Source organism: Chroicocephalus ridibundus, chromosome 8 (assembly GCF_963924245.1).
Source record: "Chroicocephalus ridibundus chromosome 8, bChrRid1.1, whole genome shotgun sequence".
NCBI classification, from domain to species: Eukaryota; Metazoa; Chordata; class Aves; order Charadriiformes; family Laridae; genus Chroicocephalus; species Chroicocephalus ridibundus.
The window spans coordinates 32,142,886-32,160,361 of NC_086291.1; the positions used below are offsets into that span (position 1 = coordinate 32,142,886).

Genomic DNA, 17,476 nt, shown 5'->3' on the forward strand with positions numbered 1-17,476 from the left:
CCAACCAACGATCACGTATACTACTTCACTCCAGTTGTCTGCTGGAAGTCAAGCACTCATCTTGCATCTATCACATATATCTGATTTTACAGAATCTGCCTATACCAGGCTCCAGCGCCACTCTCCACAGCAAGGCTCAGGACAGAGTTTTTACATTCATAAGGCAGCAAAAAAGTTTAAAACCTTCCAAGCTGATCTCTGTACAGGGGTATGACAAACAGCACGTCTCCATACCACTTCTGGAGATCTGTTTTAATTCAAACAGTACCGGTATGTTTCATATCTGCTATTCAGTGGGCTCTGCTGTCCAGGTAACTACCACCAGCAGGCAACCAAGTGTCAATTACATCATTGTAATCATATTTTACATATAGTGCTCAGTAATTTGTCCAATATTTTTCTTACCTTTGTGTTTGTTCCAAACTCAGGAGCAGACACAGCTATCATGGTTCCTATTTCCGTGCTCAGTTCACTTGCTGCTTTGGTTTCCTTTGTAGTGACAGGTTCTGGACTTCTGACAGAGGTGGGAGATGGCTTCTCCTGTCCCTCAGGCTCTCCCTGTTGGGCATCCTTCACCTTCCTGTTCTTTAAAGAACGCTCTTTCCCAATAGGACCAGGTTTATACTCTTTGTTTTCTACCGGACTCAGGTCTGGAAGCTAAGTTAGTGTTAACTTGTCAGTTATGTCTTCCCCCCCACGTCCTATCCCACAAGAATATCCTAACATGCTTAAAATAACTTTAAGTCTAACATAGCTTTCCTGAAGCATAAGAATTTTCTAACAGATAAATCATTTGAGACTAAGTTAGCGGTATGTACAAGAAATGCATTCATTTTGAACAGTAGGAATCTAAACCATTGTTTTCAAGTGATACATGTTTTAAGTGAAGTGGTGGAGTTCAACTAAAATAAAATCTAGTTAAAACCTACAGAAGAAAGCCAGCTTGACTCTCCTTACAAGAAAAGCATAAACAAGTATAGAAGTCACAAGACTTCATATACATACAGGTTATTTTAATTTTCAGAGAATCAGGATTTTACAGGGCCCCAGGAAACGAGGACGGAAGCCTCTACCTTCACCTGAAGATATCTCGATGTATGGATGTTGCCCGCATTTTTTTCCTAGGAATTGAGCAGTAAGGGCACATCCAGAAAAAACAAAACACCTATGCGCAAGTGTTGCCTTATGCGCAAGTGTTGCCTTATATTGCAGACACCATGACCGGAATAACTGCTGCAATTCAGTAGTTCCTTTTTGTGCAGCTGAATTAAAGCAGAATAAAGGGCCGCAGGGAACCTGAATGCCCTGCTGTTTAAATAGCTGCATCCTTTCTGGCTCAGACTACTCGGCCCATTTCACTACAGAGCAGCACAAAAATTCCTTAAAGGCAGTCCTTAAAATCCTATTCCTTAAGCTTTGATAGTGGAAAGACAGAAGCTGCTGGTATTGTCTCTATAAATACAAACCAGCTGTTTCAGGAGTAGATGGAAGACTCTTTATAATACAATGCCTTTGGGCTTTGGGGAGGGTGGTTTCCCAAAGGTATTTGGTACCCCTGGGAGGCCAGCAGAGACTGGTTTTCAGAGGGAAGGAAGAAAACAACAGTAGAAGCAGATGCCTGAGCTCTGCAATGCAGCAGTCAGGAACATCAGCGCCACCTCACCCCAAATCTTTCTTTCTCCAACAGTTTACAGAGGCAGAAATTCCTCCAGACACTTTAAGGTCACACTTGGAAAGGTAAATTGCTTTGTTTCAGGTATGGTCCTCTTACATTGCCCATATTAGTTCAACAATACTAACCTCCAATCCTGAACACAAGTTTGTATTCAGGCTTCATAACACACAATATCACCATGGGCGTGGGTGGGTGTGCAGGAATTGTTTGTTTGTTAAAGTTTTTTTTGTCATCAAGACACTTAAAGGATTACAGCCCTCTCATTCAGAAGAGCGCATAAAAATATTAATCTCCAACGAATTTACCATTTAGTCACACAGTTGTATTTCAACAAAATCTACAGGAGTCTTGATAACTAAAACCAAGCAGAAAAAAAAGGAACTTTCTACACAGTATAAAGTACACTCTCCGTACATATACTTATTTAACTTTGGAATTCGGTGATTTCATGGGGGTAGTTTTAGGCATGCTACTAGTATATCTGAGACATGGCTTTTGAATGTCCTCTTACTACAATTCACCAGCATTGATTAGTGCATATTTCTCTGCTTGTACGAGTTTTATATTTTGCACTAAAACCATGAATTGCAGCATACCCACTGAGTGCCTCATGTAGCAGAAGTTAAATTCATTCTACAAGTGACTGCACTTTCAGATTTCAGCTTTTTTTTTTTTTTTTTTTGAAAAAACAACCCCAAACACAACCAACACAAAGAAACACCTGCTCTCCCAGAAGGACAAAAGGACTTTAATTATGGCAGGGGTGCTGCCAAATCTCAGACATCAGAGAGGGACTGAAACAGCTGATTCTGTAAGTAACCAGCTAAGTGTATCTACCATAAGAATCTCTTTCTGGGAGTAAGAAGCTGGTGCTGAGTCCTAGCGATGCACAGATAAGTATGCATTGTAGGTAGAAATAACAGGAAAGTACGTTTCCTTAATGTGAAAGATTACTAAGTGTAATCTAAATGACAGATGGAGAAGGCACTACTTCGTATGAGTGGTAACATGGAAATAAAAGAAGGTGATGATTGAATGGAGCCCCTGAATCTCTGATGGGCAAGCGCTATCTCATTTTTTTTAAAAAATTAGGTAAGTTTGATTACCTATCCAGTCTTCCTAGATTAGTTGCAAAAAAATTAATTATGCAGACATCTGTGCATTTGAATTTGAGACTTCAAATCAGTGGCTTTAACATTCCTCCCTTTCCTCAAAACTCTCTTCCTACAGCTTGATGTATTACTCATCTTGGTAATCTGGCTACAAAACTAAGCAGAGGACCATGCATCATTTAGAGGGGGGGCAAGGGAGGCATGGTGGTGGCAGGAAGAACTGCTGAAACTGGAGATATAGCCAGGGCAGAAACAGAACGCCTGCTTCAAAACAGCTCTCAAAGCCTGAGTGAAGTAAGCTCAAGGAAAAACCCCAAACCAGGAAACAAAACACTACCACATCCAAAAAAGCTATCACAAATCCATAATCCCACCCCTGCCACATCCCTCGTTCCAAACACAGCACCAACGGACAAACTCTGCTGAGCTAGGATGCTATTTACTTACACTTGCTTCTTGAACCGAATTCCTCATCTTCTCTCCAAGAACCAGCTTGATTATTTTAGGAAATATAAAAGGGTAATGCAGTTTTTATAGCTCTAGTCCTAACTGAATGAGTATTCCAATCTATTATCTGTCACCTCCTTTTGGCTGAACTACTTTAAGTTTAAAAGTTTGTACTGAAGATATGACCTTTTACCTTTTGTGCTTTGATGGGTCCAGCCCGAGGCTGTTTCTGTCTTTGCTCTTTTGGTTCTGGTAGCTTGTCAGTGGACTTCTCAGAAAGTACAGGGCCAACTTCATTGTCACTGCCACTGGAAGCTGGGGCTCCAAACTGAATAGTTTCTATACCAAGATCGACTCCACCTTCTTGCCCAGGCTTTGTCCCCTAGTTAAAGGGTAAATATTTAATGCATTTAAAAAGATTTCTAGATCAGTACAATGCCACCGGTTCAGAAAAAGAGCACAGACTATGCTTAGCTGAAAACCACTGAAAGCGTACATTTACTTTCTGCCAGCAAAAGTATTATTTGTGACTGCAACAGATTTGCAAGAGTAAACAATATGTGAATGTATACTTCTTCCTCCTCCAGTTCCTGCTGTTTATACAGCTCAAGAGCAAGAATAAAACAAAGCACTGAAGAAATATGTAAACAAGATCAAGATGCCAAACTGGTAGAGAAGGGGCAAAGGGACAAGCACAGTATCAAAATGTCCAGACTCAGGTTCACAACATTCTCCTGAAAGTTCGAAAATTAACGTTCAATTCAAGAGGAACAATAAGAAATTAAAAAAAGATTTCCAGATCTCCTTATGCAGTTAAAATGATCTCCTAAGAGTTATGTCACAGTCTTAGAGTTTAAAACAATAAAGTCAAGACCAAAAAAGCCCGAGAAAACAAAGCCGCAGGACTACAAACAAAATTTAGGGCTATGCAAATCCCACGGGATAAGCAGAGCTAATATAGTTAGAAAGCATCTACTGCTTTTTGTATCTCTGATTTAAGGGACACAAAAAACATTTGGTTCCTTGGAGACATCCTGCTTCTCTCTACATTACTGAACTGTACACAAGTGTTCACATGCAAACGATGCAATATTTTTACTTAAAAAATGCATTGAATAATAGCTATCAATAGAATCTGTGAATGGCTGAGTTTTTAGAGAGAACGGTTTTCCCACACTGTAATCCTAAAAGCACTAGCCTGTAATCCTCTGTTTCTGTACTGCCCCTTGACTTCACGGAATTCTACTTATACTAGTTTAAGTATGTGCACACATGAATAAATGGATAATCTGTACACAATCCCAATGAGATAAAATTTGGTTAAGTTTCACATACAGTTACTCTTCTTCCCTTCATTCTTACCTCTGGAGATGTAGCTGAACCAAAAGATGTCAAAGGCTTGTTCCAAGCACTGACCGAAGGTGGCTGAGGTGGGCTAATGGGTCCCACTGACAATTAAGAAAACAGAGTTAAACCCCCCCCCCAGTGTTGCTAAATACATTTCATTAAACTTATCAATTGATTGGTAATTAAATTTTAGATGTCTTGATTAAATAAGCTTTGGTTAAGAAATTGTTAACCTATTCAGCAGTTAACAATATGCTACCTATTTAGCTGCTTTCAAGTGGGGCAATCATCCTGTTTGGAAGCATGACAAAGCCCGACAAAACAGATTCTTGAAGGGAGTGACAGCTGCTCATTCATAGCGAATGAACACTATGACAACAAAATAAAATACTGAGTAATATCATACTGCAAATATCTCTTTTCAGAGGTATTCATAGGTTACAATGCTGCAATTTGAAATGCTGCCCTCTATTCCCTGGGAAAACTATACTTGCAGGTAGAAATGAGACATCAGAGAGCTGGCAATCGGCAATCTCTAAGTACAACGGGTACCCCCCACCCCAAGTCCAAAAGCCACCACTTACATTTTTTGGAGATGTCATTTAGAACTGCTGTAGGAGGCACCTTGTTTTCCCATAATTCAGTTCCCAGGCCATTGTGAGCCTGGGTGTTTTGCAGAACTTTGCCTGACACCGCGTATTCTGGGCTGGCTGTCCCTCCTGCAGCCTGGTTTTGCGTCTGAACAGGAGCCTGTGGCTGAGCTGGGGTCTGTGCTGTACAAGGAGGCTGTGCCTGAGCTTGTGCCTGCTGCGCAGCTGCGGCTGCTGCCTGTTGCTGCTGCTTTTTGGCAAATCTGGGTGGGAGCTTGGAATTCTGACCTCGGCCTTTTTCGCTTGATCCTTTTTTGGTCCAAACCTGTAAGCAGAAGCCAATTTTATTCTTACAGCTGATAGTCTGTATGGACACCAATTATACATTGTGTAGCAGCAAAGCCACAAACTGATTAACCCCATCTTAAAGAAGTTTATTTTTTTAGAGGTATTCAACCACAGGAACAATGATTTCTCATCCATTTTTCTCTTGGAATCAACTGATATACAAGCAATAGTATAAGTCTTTATCACTGTATGAAAAATGGTGTTTTCAGTTTGCCAGTTCCACCTGCCTGACAGTGCCCAGTCAAGAAGTGCAGAATCATAGGATGATTAAGTGAAAAGTAATTTAATTTACTAATTCTGAAAAATTTCATATTAATGCAACTGTCTAGTTATAAGGTGAAAATATAGCTTATTTGGAAGGAAGATTCTGCACACTTTACAACATTCCCAGTACTGCAAGGAGCTTTCCCACTATAAATGCTGGTCTTGTACCTGCACTGTTTGTTCCTCCTTCTTTCGGCGCTCTTCATCTTGCAAGCGTTTTTGTTGCTTCTTAGACACCACTTCTGTGAAACCATCATCATTCAAGTTAGATTGGGAGTCTTCAACTACTGTCACTTCAGGGTGATCATCAATGATCACAACACCTATAGAAAAAGGAAAGGTATAAATGCTGCTCTTTTAACAGCTTCAGATGGAACGCACCAAGCCAAGATCTGCTTTAGAGTGGAAGTTATTTTCCCACAGACACAGATGGTGGCTCTGATTAAAGATAAGCTTCTGCTTGACAAGTGCGTCCTTGCTGAGCTTGAAGACAAAGAATTAATCTTTAAGAACTGAAAAACTGGAGATGCCTGTACCAGGCTCTCCAATAATGAATAATGAACAGCCTTCCCGGATATCGGCTGTAAGCTTATCAGTGATATCCACTGCCTTTGCTTATGAAGGTTAAGCAAATTATTACAGCATGGTGGAAAATGGTAAGAATGAGTTAAGATTAGATCATAGAACAAAATTGTTTTTATCTATACAGAAAAACATACAATGAGATTTGCCACCTTTTAGAAGCATACACATTGTTAATTAGATATGACAAAGGTAGCAATACTCAAGTACACAATAATTATGGTGTTTTAAAAAAAAAAATCACCTTTCCTCTTTTCTAAGTTTTCAAACATCTAGCTCTACATGCAGCAAAGCTAGCGGGATTACAAATTCTTGTTAGCATATTATCAATACATACTTGCGTAATTATTAAGATCAAATTGAGACAAGGCATCCACTTTTTCCTTCGGCTTCTTTGGACCAGCCTTAGGTTCTTCTCTCTTTTTGCCACTTGCATCCTTGGCGCTCTTTTGTCCTGCAGCAGTAACACCTCCGTCCTCCTGATGTAAAGAGTTGCTGTTGGTGGGATCAACACCAGGCACAGTCGTTGTCTGCTCTTCAAATGGCCTATATTAGAAAAAATTTGAGAAAATTAATAACCAGCCACAGAACGCTCATGAAGGAGCTAACAGTTTAACGCAGATCCCATTATAGGGTGTAAGTATCTACTGTACAACTTCTTAGTAGGTTCCAGACTTTTACTTCCAGGTCCTCAATGAGAAGAAGCTTAACAGCAAAAGCTGTTCTGGGGAGATATCAAATGCCCTGCTGCCAAAAGCAATCACAGAAAAAAAATGCAAAACCACCATAATTTTAAGGTCACCTCTGGCTTGGTCTATGTAGTTAGAGGTACCAAAACTCAACAAGTATGCAGTTCAGCATACTTCAGCCAGTCAAGTCTTCCATGAAAAAAACCAAACCAACCAAACCAGAAGCTTACAGTATGCAGTGTGAGCAAATATAAACAACGTACAATATACTTGCTCTATAGGCTCACTTGCCAAAAGCTACCTGAAGCCATAAGAATCAGATCTGCAGCATTCTGACTTTGCTGTGGAACCTGGAATACCTAATTTTTGCTTCAACGTCACCTTTAAGTGACTAACCACAGGAATTCTTAATAGTTTTAACTCTGAGCTTAAAGCACTGATCACAAGCTTTTAAGCTGAGGCAAAACCTTAACTTAGAATACAGCAACCTACAAGCACAAGAGGCCTAGAGTACAGAGTAGGCATTCAATGAAGAAATGTCTTGTCCCACCTCCCACTTAACAGACTACTGTGCACTGTGGCTACGAAACAGTGAGCAAATAGTAACATTCAATAATTATCAAGTTTCAATCAAATTTAGCATATAGAGAAAAAAAGTTCAGTCTCAACGGCAAGCATTTCTCAACATGCTTGTCTATGTTAGGTGATTGATCTAAAATGCAATGCAGGTATGTACGTATGAACTGCAAAACCGCTCGCATTAACCTTTCAGCTTGCATCGAAATCTTAAAACACATACTGTGCATACAAGAACACTCTGCTCTTAGCTCCATGGTCCAACTGTCTGTATAGAAACAGAAAAAAAAAGAAAGTACACAGCTGCAGGTGCATGTGCTTGTTTTACTCTTTTCTACCATTCCACAAATCTAAAATAACTACTTATGATTTTGGACCACAACAGAAGACCATGATCATGTATGCCTTCTAGCAGAAGCAGGTACTCACCCTCTTTTTCCACTTCTGGGTGGAGGACCACTCCGCCTTTCACTCCTAGGCCCTGAGAAGTTCCTCCCCGGTTTAGCTGGCCCATTGTTGCCACGTCGATTTTGACGGTCTATTCCAGGCCGCTGACTAGAGAAACTTCTCTTGGCTATTTCCCTTTTTGGAGCTCCAGCGTTTTCTCCTGCCTTTGCAGCCACCTGTGCTGCTACATCTGCTGTTTTCTTCTCATCCCTCTCCCGCCTCTCATTGAAGTCGCTGCTTTCCGAGGCTGTTTCCCACTCTTCATTCGCCTGGTCTGAAGAATTCTGGTTAGACAAGTCTGGTGTCTTACTTCCCGACACATCCAGAGCAGTGTTGGAGGGCTCATTAACTGCATTACTAACTGTGGCACTTGTCGATGAGCTGGTTACCGCCTCGTTTATCTTTGATGCGGCCTCTCTCTCTTTTAGGCGCCTAAAGCGTGGTGGCTTATCTTGCCTTGGAGGCCGAGCAGGCCTTTGTCTTCGGGGCCTCTCTCTATTTGGATCAAACTTTCTCTCAAATTTTGGAGGTCTTTTATCAACTGGTATAGGACCATAGTGTTCATTTCTTCTTGGAGGCTCCCCGTCTTCTGGTTTAATGATCTCTGTTTGCCTAGGATTCCACTGATTGTCTCTGTAGGCTGGTCTCCTTATTGTGGATGGACGTGGAGGACGCCCACCAGGTTCCCTGCCACCACGTCTATACATTCCCCCTCTGCCTCGTCTAGAAGGCTCTCCTTTAGGAAGAAATCCTGGTTTGGGTTTGTTCTCATCATCTCTTATGTAGGTTTTTTCTAGGGATCTGTTGTCTACTCTGATATTGTTTTCAGGTTTGAACGACAGAGGCTTTGGAGGCTTCTTGCCATCAGTTCTCTCTTCTCTTTTTGGGTGCTTGCCTTTGATTAGGCTGTCTTTGTCTGAAAGAAGCGTATCACTTGCACTTTCATGAACTTCACTGTCAGAATCCGTCTCTGAACCATGCTGTCGGCGTCGTTTTGGGATTACTTCAAAGTCAGAACTCTCACTACGAGTTTCGCTCTCTTCTCTTTGCCTAACAGGCCCCGAAGGCACATGGTCTGATCTAGGCTTAGGATCTCTGTAGTGTGGGTAATCTCTATTATGGCCTCTACTGCCCCGACCACGTCCTCCGTAAGAACCCCTGTAGCTACGACCTCTCGAATAATACTCCCCACGACCTCTGCCTCTGTATCCCTGATCTGGGAACCAGTCCCTATCCCTAGCCTCTTTCCAGTATGTCCTAGGTGGTAAGCCAGGCTCTCTTTTCACTGGTCTGGTTTCTAAGCGTGGTTTCTCTACCACCTCCTTGCTAACAGCCTTCTCAGCCTGCTTTTCCTCCTTCACTGCAGTAGCTGGCTGCTGAACGTGTGGCTGCAGTTGTGCTGCCGGTTGAGCAGGTGGCTGCTGCTGTACTGCAGGGGGAAGCTGTGGAGCAGCAGGCTGGGCAGCCGGTAGCTGCTGCTGGACAGGAGGTGTCGGTGGCTGAACCGGAGCTTTAGCTGCAGTCTCGGTTTGACTGCTCTCCTGGCTTGCTGGTGTCGGAGCAGCATCCTGGGTTATCTTCTTAGCCAGAGGAGCGCCGCTGGAGGCAGGTGTCTCTGGCTCAGCCTGAGGCAGTGGCACTTGAGGTGCTTCCTTTTTGTCACTTTTTTCAGACTTGCTAGGTTTTTCACTAGATGTCTTTTCTCCTTCTTTCTCTTTCCTCTGCTCACGCTCTTCTCTCTGTTCACGCTCTTCCTTCATATCCCTAAGCACAGGCTTTTTAATAGGACCTGATCTTCTCACTGGTCTATCACTGCCTTCATCTCTCCTGCCATAACCTGGCCTAGGACCCCATCTTGTTTCAGACTTCGGTTTGAAAGTTTTTTCAGGTTTTGGTCCTTCTGACACTCTATTATTGATCAAAATTTCTTTTTTTGGCTTAATCTCAAGTCTCTCAATTGTCTCCTTTGTCTCAACAGGCCTGTTATTTAATTTAGGGATATTTGCTGCTGTCTCGTTCCTCTGGTCTTCTGATTTTAGAGAGTGACTTGAACCATGGGAAATGCTCCTCTTTAGCGAAGGATGACTTTCCCCCGCAGGCACCAATTCTTCCGGGGAGCTACGGGTAACTTTCTCATTCACTCCTTCAAAATTAACTGCCGTGTTAGGTGTGTCAGTTTGGAGAGGTTGTACATCTTCCAAAGGCCTGCTTGGGAATTTTTGTACCTCTACCTCTCCTGATTCTCTGAAAAAGTCTGTCTTTGGATGAGAGTCCAACTGGTTGTGTTCTACAGGATAAGCAGCAGCAGGGACAGCAACTCGTTCTTGCTCCAAGTGTGCCTCAGACCTAAGCAGCAAGCAATTAAGAATGTTAGGGTAGGGGAAAAAAAAGTTTACTCATAAATATTAACTTAAATCAAATTATTTTCCATTTCTATGAAGGATTAATGTCAGCTCAAGGAAATAACAGGTATTAATTTTCATAGTGGCTGCTAGTTGTAGAGGTCAATTTTATTCTATCCCGATTAAGAGTTCAATGTATGATTAGCTTTAGGAATCTATTTTTGTTAATGATTATACATGCAATTTTAAATGGAGCCTGCAAGTTAGCAGCCTAGAATCACAAGTATTACCAGACAGCAGTACAGCAAAAAGAATTTTTGGGTACTTCAAGATGTAGAGGAAGCCTTCCTGACCATTCATCACGCACCAAAGATTAAAAATGACTGTCTTGTTTTTGTTTTACGCTCCTTGTACTTAACACACCACTTTTGAAACTAATATACATCAGACAGAAATTCTCTGATATGCGGAGGATGGAGAGCAAACGGAGAACAGGAAAACACTGCAGGAGTGTTCTACAAAAGTGAAAATTCAAAATAGTATGGCAATCACCATTCACCAAAATAGGTTAAGGATCCTAAATAAGGGGTAAATTGTCCTTCTACACCCCACTACAGAGAAGGCATGTCTTTTGTTTTCTACAACAGCACCAAGTACACACAACATCTGCCAGCCACAACTCCTTTTAAAGCTTTGTGTGAAGAGCAGCTATAACTCAGTTTAAATTGCATTTTGCAACGTAAGTTACACTGGCAAGCGTGTAAGTATGTATGGCTCAGAGAAGTGACACACAAGAGTAAATAACTCAGGCTTACCTCAAATCGTCAGGCTCTTCTAACACTTTGGGAGGAGAACTAGATTGCTGAGGTTCTGCATGGGGGTACGGGTCTGACCCCCACATCATGCGGGGCTCCGACAACGGAACAGTGTGCTCTCTTGCTGAGCGAGCTATATGTTCAAATGAATCTGAACTAGCTGCTGATCCCTCCATCTGGTCTCTTCTTATCAGTGGTTTGGGAGGCATAATTCCTGTGACAGATTTAAGTTCAACAATTGAAACCAGTTTAATGTTAGCAAAGAAATCTACCTCAAGACAAACAAAGCATATCAGGAGGTACTGAGGAATGCTATTCTCTCTTGTCCTGTCTGCTTTCCTCTGTACTGTCCATTGTTGAAACCAAGTGTCTGTTCACTGACAGCTGATCTCAGAATGACTAAATCATATTCACCACTAGTGCTCTATGTACCAACAAAAAGAAAAGCCATCTGCTTTCACTATAATGGGACAAACCAAGTCATTAGACCTGTAAACTTGTGGATGAAGTTTCTGATGTACAGTCAGTACTGGGACTGGTGCTGTTTAACATCTTTGTCAGCATCATGGACAGTGGGATTGAGTGCACCCTCAGCAAGTCTGCTGATGACACCAAGCTGTATGGTGCGGTCGACATGCTAGAGGGAACGGATGCCATCCAGAGGGACCTGGACAGGTTTGAGAGGTAGGCCCACACGAACCTCAGGAAAATCAACAAGGCCAACTGCAAGGTCCTGCAACTGGGTCACGGCAGTCAATCCCAAGCACAAATACAGGCTGGGCAGAAAATGGATTGAGAGGAGCCCTGAGGAGAAGGACACGGGGGTGTTGGTTGATGAGAAGCTCAACATGAGCCAGCAATGTGCGCTTGCAGCCTAGAAAGCCAATAGCATCCTGGGCTGCATCCCCAGTAGAGCAGCCAGCAGGTTGAGGAAGGGGATTCTGCGCCTCTGCTCCGCCCTGGGGCCCCCAGCACAAGAAGGACATGGACCTGTTGGTCCAGCAGAGGGCCACAAAGATGATCAGAGGGCTGGAGCACCTCTGCTGTGAGGACAGGCTGAGAGTGTTGGGATTGTTCAGCCTGGAGGAGAGAAGGCTCTGGGGAGATCTTACAGCAGTCTTTCAATACTTAAAAGGGGGCCTACAGGAAAGATGGGGAGGGACTCTGGATCAGGGAGTGGAGCGATAGGATGAGGGGTAATGGTTTTAAACTGAAAGAGGGGAGATTTAGATTAGATATTAGGAAGAAATTCTTTCCTGTGAGGGTGGTGAGGCACTGGAACAGGTTGCCCAGAGAAGCTGTGGCTGCCCCATCCCTGGAGGTGTTCAAGGTCAGGCTGGATGGGGCTTTGAGCAGCCTGGTCTGGTGGGAGGTGTCCCTGCCCAGGGCAGGGGGGTTGGAACTAGATGATCTTTAAGGTCCCTTCCAACCCAAACCATTCTATGATCTAAATGGCAAAAGGCAAGATAAGCGTACACACAGGTGGTTTGTAGGTTTTTTTTTGTAATTTATTAAGGACACTGGGTCTTCTTTTTTTGGCAAGATTTTAAAGAAATTCTAGTTTTCACCATCTTTTCTTAGCCTGCCATTTCCTCTGTTCATTCCTTGCAATCATTCAGGATATCCATTACCTTGCTCATTGGCTGGATAAGTATCTCCATTACATTACATGCCAGACTTGTATTATTTATGCACGATAGCTTTCCTAACTGCAAGTCAGATGGCCATTCCACAAATTAAAAAGGACTTTTTAGTGCCAAGAATCTGAAAACACAAATTTAGTAAGACTCTAGAGGAGCTAATACATAATAAGCAAAATTTTATGGTTGTTTTTTTTTAATAATAAGGAATGTAGTATCAAGTGCTAACATGTAATGAAACACAAATGGTAAATAGAGTGGTGTTCTCACTTCAACATAACCTATGTCAGCTTTAATATCTGTACCAAAGTAAGGCTTATGCTGACATTCTGAGTACATCCCTTAACTGTCACTATCACTAACATGCCTGCAATACAGGAGAAAACTGCAATTTTACTTTAGTCAAGTTTTTTTACTTTACTTACATAGTCAAAACTATGCTTTCGCACATAACTATAATTTTCTCAGTATTACTAAAATCTGTTTTGTCTCAAACAACAAAATAACGTAGTTTTCTTTTTTAAAAAAACCCACTCATTTGCTGTATGCGGTTAGGGAAAGACTTCTATTTCAAACCCAAGAAAGTTCAACAGTCAAAAAGTGCTGCCAGATTTTACCTGGATGAATAGGAGGCATATCCATTGCAGGTCTTCCTGACATCATTCGTGGGTCCATGTAAGACTGCATCATAAGCCACCGTGGATCAAAGCCCATCGAAGCTAAATGCTGAGGATGTGGCTGCATGGGCTGGTAAAGGGGCCTATGCTGGGGAGGCGGGACAGGGCCACTAGAAGGCTGTGAGGGAGCAGACTGTGGAAGGACACCTTGCTGCTGTTGCTGCCACTGCTGCTGTTTCATTTGCTCCTGCGTAACAGAAAACAATATTACAAGACTTTTTATTAAGATGAAGACTTGAGTAGAATTCAAATAACCCTTGGAAACAACAAGTACGGTTATCTGGATGCTAAGCATTCTGAAAATTTATTCCAAACGTGCATCAGGATGAACTAGGAGAACGGGGGAAAAACCGACTGGACAATTTAGAATAGCTAGTTTTGCTGCTATTCAGCTGAGACGATGAACAAACTATACTTCGTGCATGTCATTAATGCAAAGTGCTCTTCAGACCACAGGACCCAAGTCCAAATTACATTTGTCAATGTCACATCCTTTAAGGAAAAGCTGCAGAAACAAGGATCATCAAATCCCGCGTTCCACAGCTAACCACCACAGGGCAATGTTCTACTTCAGCAACTGATGCAAAACCGGACAGTTTTAAAAGCCTCTCTTGCCTTCTGCTCACTTATATACTTTGCAAGTGACAAGTATTATTTCATGCAGAGCAACTCCTGACAATACCATAGATGTTATAGAAGCTAGAAAGCAACAACTTAAGCTTTTTGAAACTTCTTGGTCATGTTCCTCTTCAGAATAACACAGAAGACATAATTCTTTTAATGAACTTCTGTCTTTTAATGAACTGGTTAATTACCTGCTGCCTCTGAAATCTTGGTGGTAATGATTTCTGGAACTGTTTAGAATAGCCCGAGGAAACAGCAGGACGAGGCTGAGATCCTGAATCTGGCTCACTCTCATGAGTGACCTGTGAAATCTCTTTCTCATTCCGACCACTATCTTGTCGGGTAAAGAGTGCTTGATCTTCTGAAAAAAAAAAACAAACACACATGCGGGAGACAAGAGTGAATCTTAAAACTATGACAGTTTCACCAGAATGTCAGATAAAGGATGTTCTAAAATGTAAACAGTCTGCCTTCTCTACCCTCACAGTCTTCATTTCCATAACCAATAAAGACAAGAAAAGTGAAGAACAACCCCTCAAAATAAAACAATTGTTGTTAATACATCTCTCAGTGTCCCTTTTAAACTCAAATACACTGGGTAATCAACACTGGCATTTAGGTTGTTAACTATTAAGTGATTTAATAAGTGCTGTATCAATGCTACCATATTACATTTGAATTAACTGTTTTAGTGAATGAAGGTTTGGTTTTACAATTGCTTTTATCCATCAAAAGGATAACATAACTTTATTGAGTACAGTCTAACAGTTCTCTTGTGGCATTCGAGTTGCACTACAACAAACGAACCAAGTTTAAATGTGCGCTCTTTGTGTCTACTTCTCTAGGCTTGCTGAAAGAACCAAATAGCTGAAATAATTTATGTTGCTTTTTAGCAACATGAGTTGCTGATCCTCCTTTAGCAAGAAAAGAAAGCCTGCTTTTCTTTACAGATTCTTCAGAGTCCCGCCTGAATCACAAAGCCCAATTTTTACTTGAACATTTTGATGGGTTGGGCAAACAGGTCTAGCTCAAAGGACAGTTAGCAGCTGTAATGTGTTAGGAAAATAAATGTGCTAGATGCACTAGGTTAATGAGGTATGCAAATTAGCCTCATAGATTACAACTAGGCTCTGTGGCTCAGCTTTAAGACACACAACTCCTACTTATGTGCAAAATTACCTTTTTCTTCCTTGTTATTCCTGGTTTCTGTTTCTTGTTTTTCTACTACAGGTGTTGCCACAGGTTCTACAGGCTCAGGAACCTCATGTGCTGGTTTCTCCTCTTCCTTCTCTTTCTCAATCTCCTTCTCTTCTTTTTCCATCTCTTTTTCTTTCTCTTTCTCCCTTTCTTGCTCTTTTGCCTTCTCAAGTTTTTCTTTTTCTTCTTTTTCCTTCTCCCTTTCCCTCTCTTTTTCCTTTTCTTTCTCCCTCTCCTTCTCTTTTTCTCTTTCTCGCTCCCTCTCCCGCTCCCTCTCCTTTTCCCTCTCCCGCTCCCTTTCTCTCTCCCTTTCCCTCTCCCTCTCTCTCTCCCTTTCCCTCTCACGCTCTTTCAGAGGGTCTTCCCGGGAGGGTTTTGTCACACAGCCGAATTTTTCATTTAACCGTTTTAGCTTTTCGGCACAAGCTGCTTTTCGCTGTTCTTCCATTCTTCTTTCTTCCTCTTCTCGACGCTTACGGGCTCGCTCAACTGCAGCTGATATCTCTGACTGCTGTCTTCTCCTCTGTTTCCAAATTTCATCTTCATCTGGTACTGGTTTAGGGGGAAAGGGACCCTGCCTTCCAGGTCCTAACTGGCGATCAGGAGGAGGAGGGTGCTGCAATATTAAAATCAGTTAAGTCAACTTGAGCATGTATTATATAAAAAGCTAGCTGTAATATTACATTTAACTATTTGTCAACACATGTATGTGCATGGCACCTTTAAAAAGCAAGATTTTGAAGAAAAAACAAGCCCCCACCTTCCTGCTCCAGTTCAGACTCACACAACCTGAGCTCAGAAAGGAGAGGTAAAGACTCAGTTGGGTTCATGTCACTCCTCCTCCCCATCATGAAGGCAAAGTGACAACAAAGATGACAAACATCTTTTAGATTTGGTTGCAGGCTGCCCTAACCCACAAAGACTCAGGGCAGATCTCAGACAAAAGTCTCCCAAGGAGCCAGAACAATTCAAGGTAGCTCAGGATAAGAGAGACTTTAATAAGGATTGTTGAAAATTGTTCAGAAGCTCCTATGTACACACTTCATCTCCCCATCTGCCTCAGCAGCCAGCCCCCTCCAGCACTGCTCCTGCACCCCTGTCCTCTCTAGTTCCCAAACGGGTCCGGATAACAAAGCTCTTAAAGTTCTCATGCATTTCATACACCACTTACAAGATGGGTCTGCTTTACACAATTAGCAGCACAGCTGTGTTGGGGTCCCATTCTTACTGGCCCCAGGCACTAAGATCATTTTACTTGTCAAAAAAAAAAAAAAGACTTATCCATATGTGAAGCATATTTTTACTTCTCTTAGTCTAAATCCCTCCACCACAGCATTAAAGAATTCAACTCAAGGAAATAAGGACAATACTAATCTTTCTTACCGGTGGCAAAATAGATTTGGGATGAAGAGCTGGACCACCTCTTTCATGTATAGAAGGCTGTGGACCCCGATCCTATTGAATCAGACACAGTACCAGGGTTAAGCTCCTAACAACAGTCAAGCTGACAAATTTTAGCTTTACTGTTTTCTACTGCATTAAGATACCACACCTAGTGAACTATCTGCATACGATACAAATTTGCATACAAAACAATGGCAAGAATGTTTCCACTTCATGTAATGACAGATAAATTTATTAAACATTCACAGATCCAAATTTCAGTGTTCATGCTACTGCACTGTTTTGCCTTAGATTCAATGTAGCATCAAACCCTGAAAGATAACATGATCTTTACATATAAAGTGCAAGTAAAAACAATTAAAAATCTCAGATCTTCATTATTACTGGTGTCAAGAGAAAACACTTCTGGGAAATTTTCAGATAAAGTCAACAGTAGCTCTTTCTGGGAGTTGGGGGAGCGGCAACATAGAGCTGAAGCAGGCATAAGCTGAAGTGTGTGCCAATCTTCCTCTACTGGAGAATAAACCGAAAACCAAAATGGCTGAGCTGATGAATTCTATGTGGTCTGTATAAAATTCATTTGCCTGAGACATCAGAAGTGAGCTGACACATTACTGTTAAGTCGCACTGAAGAAAATTGGTCACACCACCATAAAAAAAAAATCCCCACACCCAGGAAAAATGCGTGGGCCAACTGGGC

At 42.0% G+C, this 17,476-nt stretch overlaps 1 protein-coding gene across 3 annotated transcripts in view; it reads right to left on the reverse strand.

Moving 5' to 3' along the window:
- The window catches only part of PRRC2C (proline rich coiled-coil 2C), a 76,533-nt gene that overhangs the window by 26,857 nt on the left and 32,200 nt on the right, over positions 1-17,476 (reverse strand). For all 3 annotated transcript variants that reach the window (XM_063344935.1, XM_063344934.1, XM_063344936.1), the window contains exons 11-22: positions 16,756-16,827; positions 15,355-15,988; positions 14,367-14,536; positions 13,492-13,738; positions 11,235-11,448; positions 8,060-10,423; positions 6,703-6,911; positions 5,952-6,106; positions 5,166-5,496; positions 4,597-4,682; positions 3,428-3,616; positions 406-657 (exon numbers count right to left, since the gene is read on the reverse strand). In XM_063344935.1, coding sequence (XP_063201005.1) covers positions 406-657; positions 3,428-3,616; positions 4,597-4,682; positions 5,166-5,496; positions 5,952-6,106; positions 6,703-6,911; positions 8,060-10,423; positions 11,235-11,448; positions 13,492-13,738; positions 14,367-14,536; positions 15,355-15,988; positions 16,756-16,827 — 4,923 coding nt within the window. The remainder of the gene's footprint in view (positions 1-405; positions 658-3,427; positions 3,617-4,596; positions 4,683-5,165; positions 5,497-5,951; positions 6,107-6,702; positions 6,912-8,059; positions 10,424-11,234; positions 11,449-13,491; positions 13,739-14,366; positions 14,537-15,354; positions 15,989-16,755; positions 16,828-17,476) is intronic.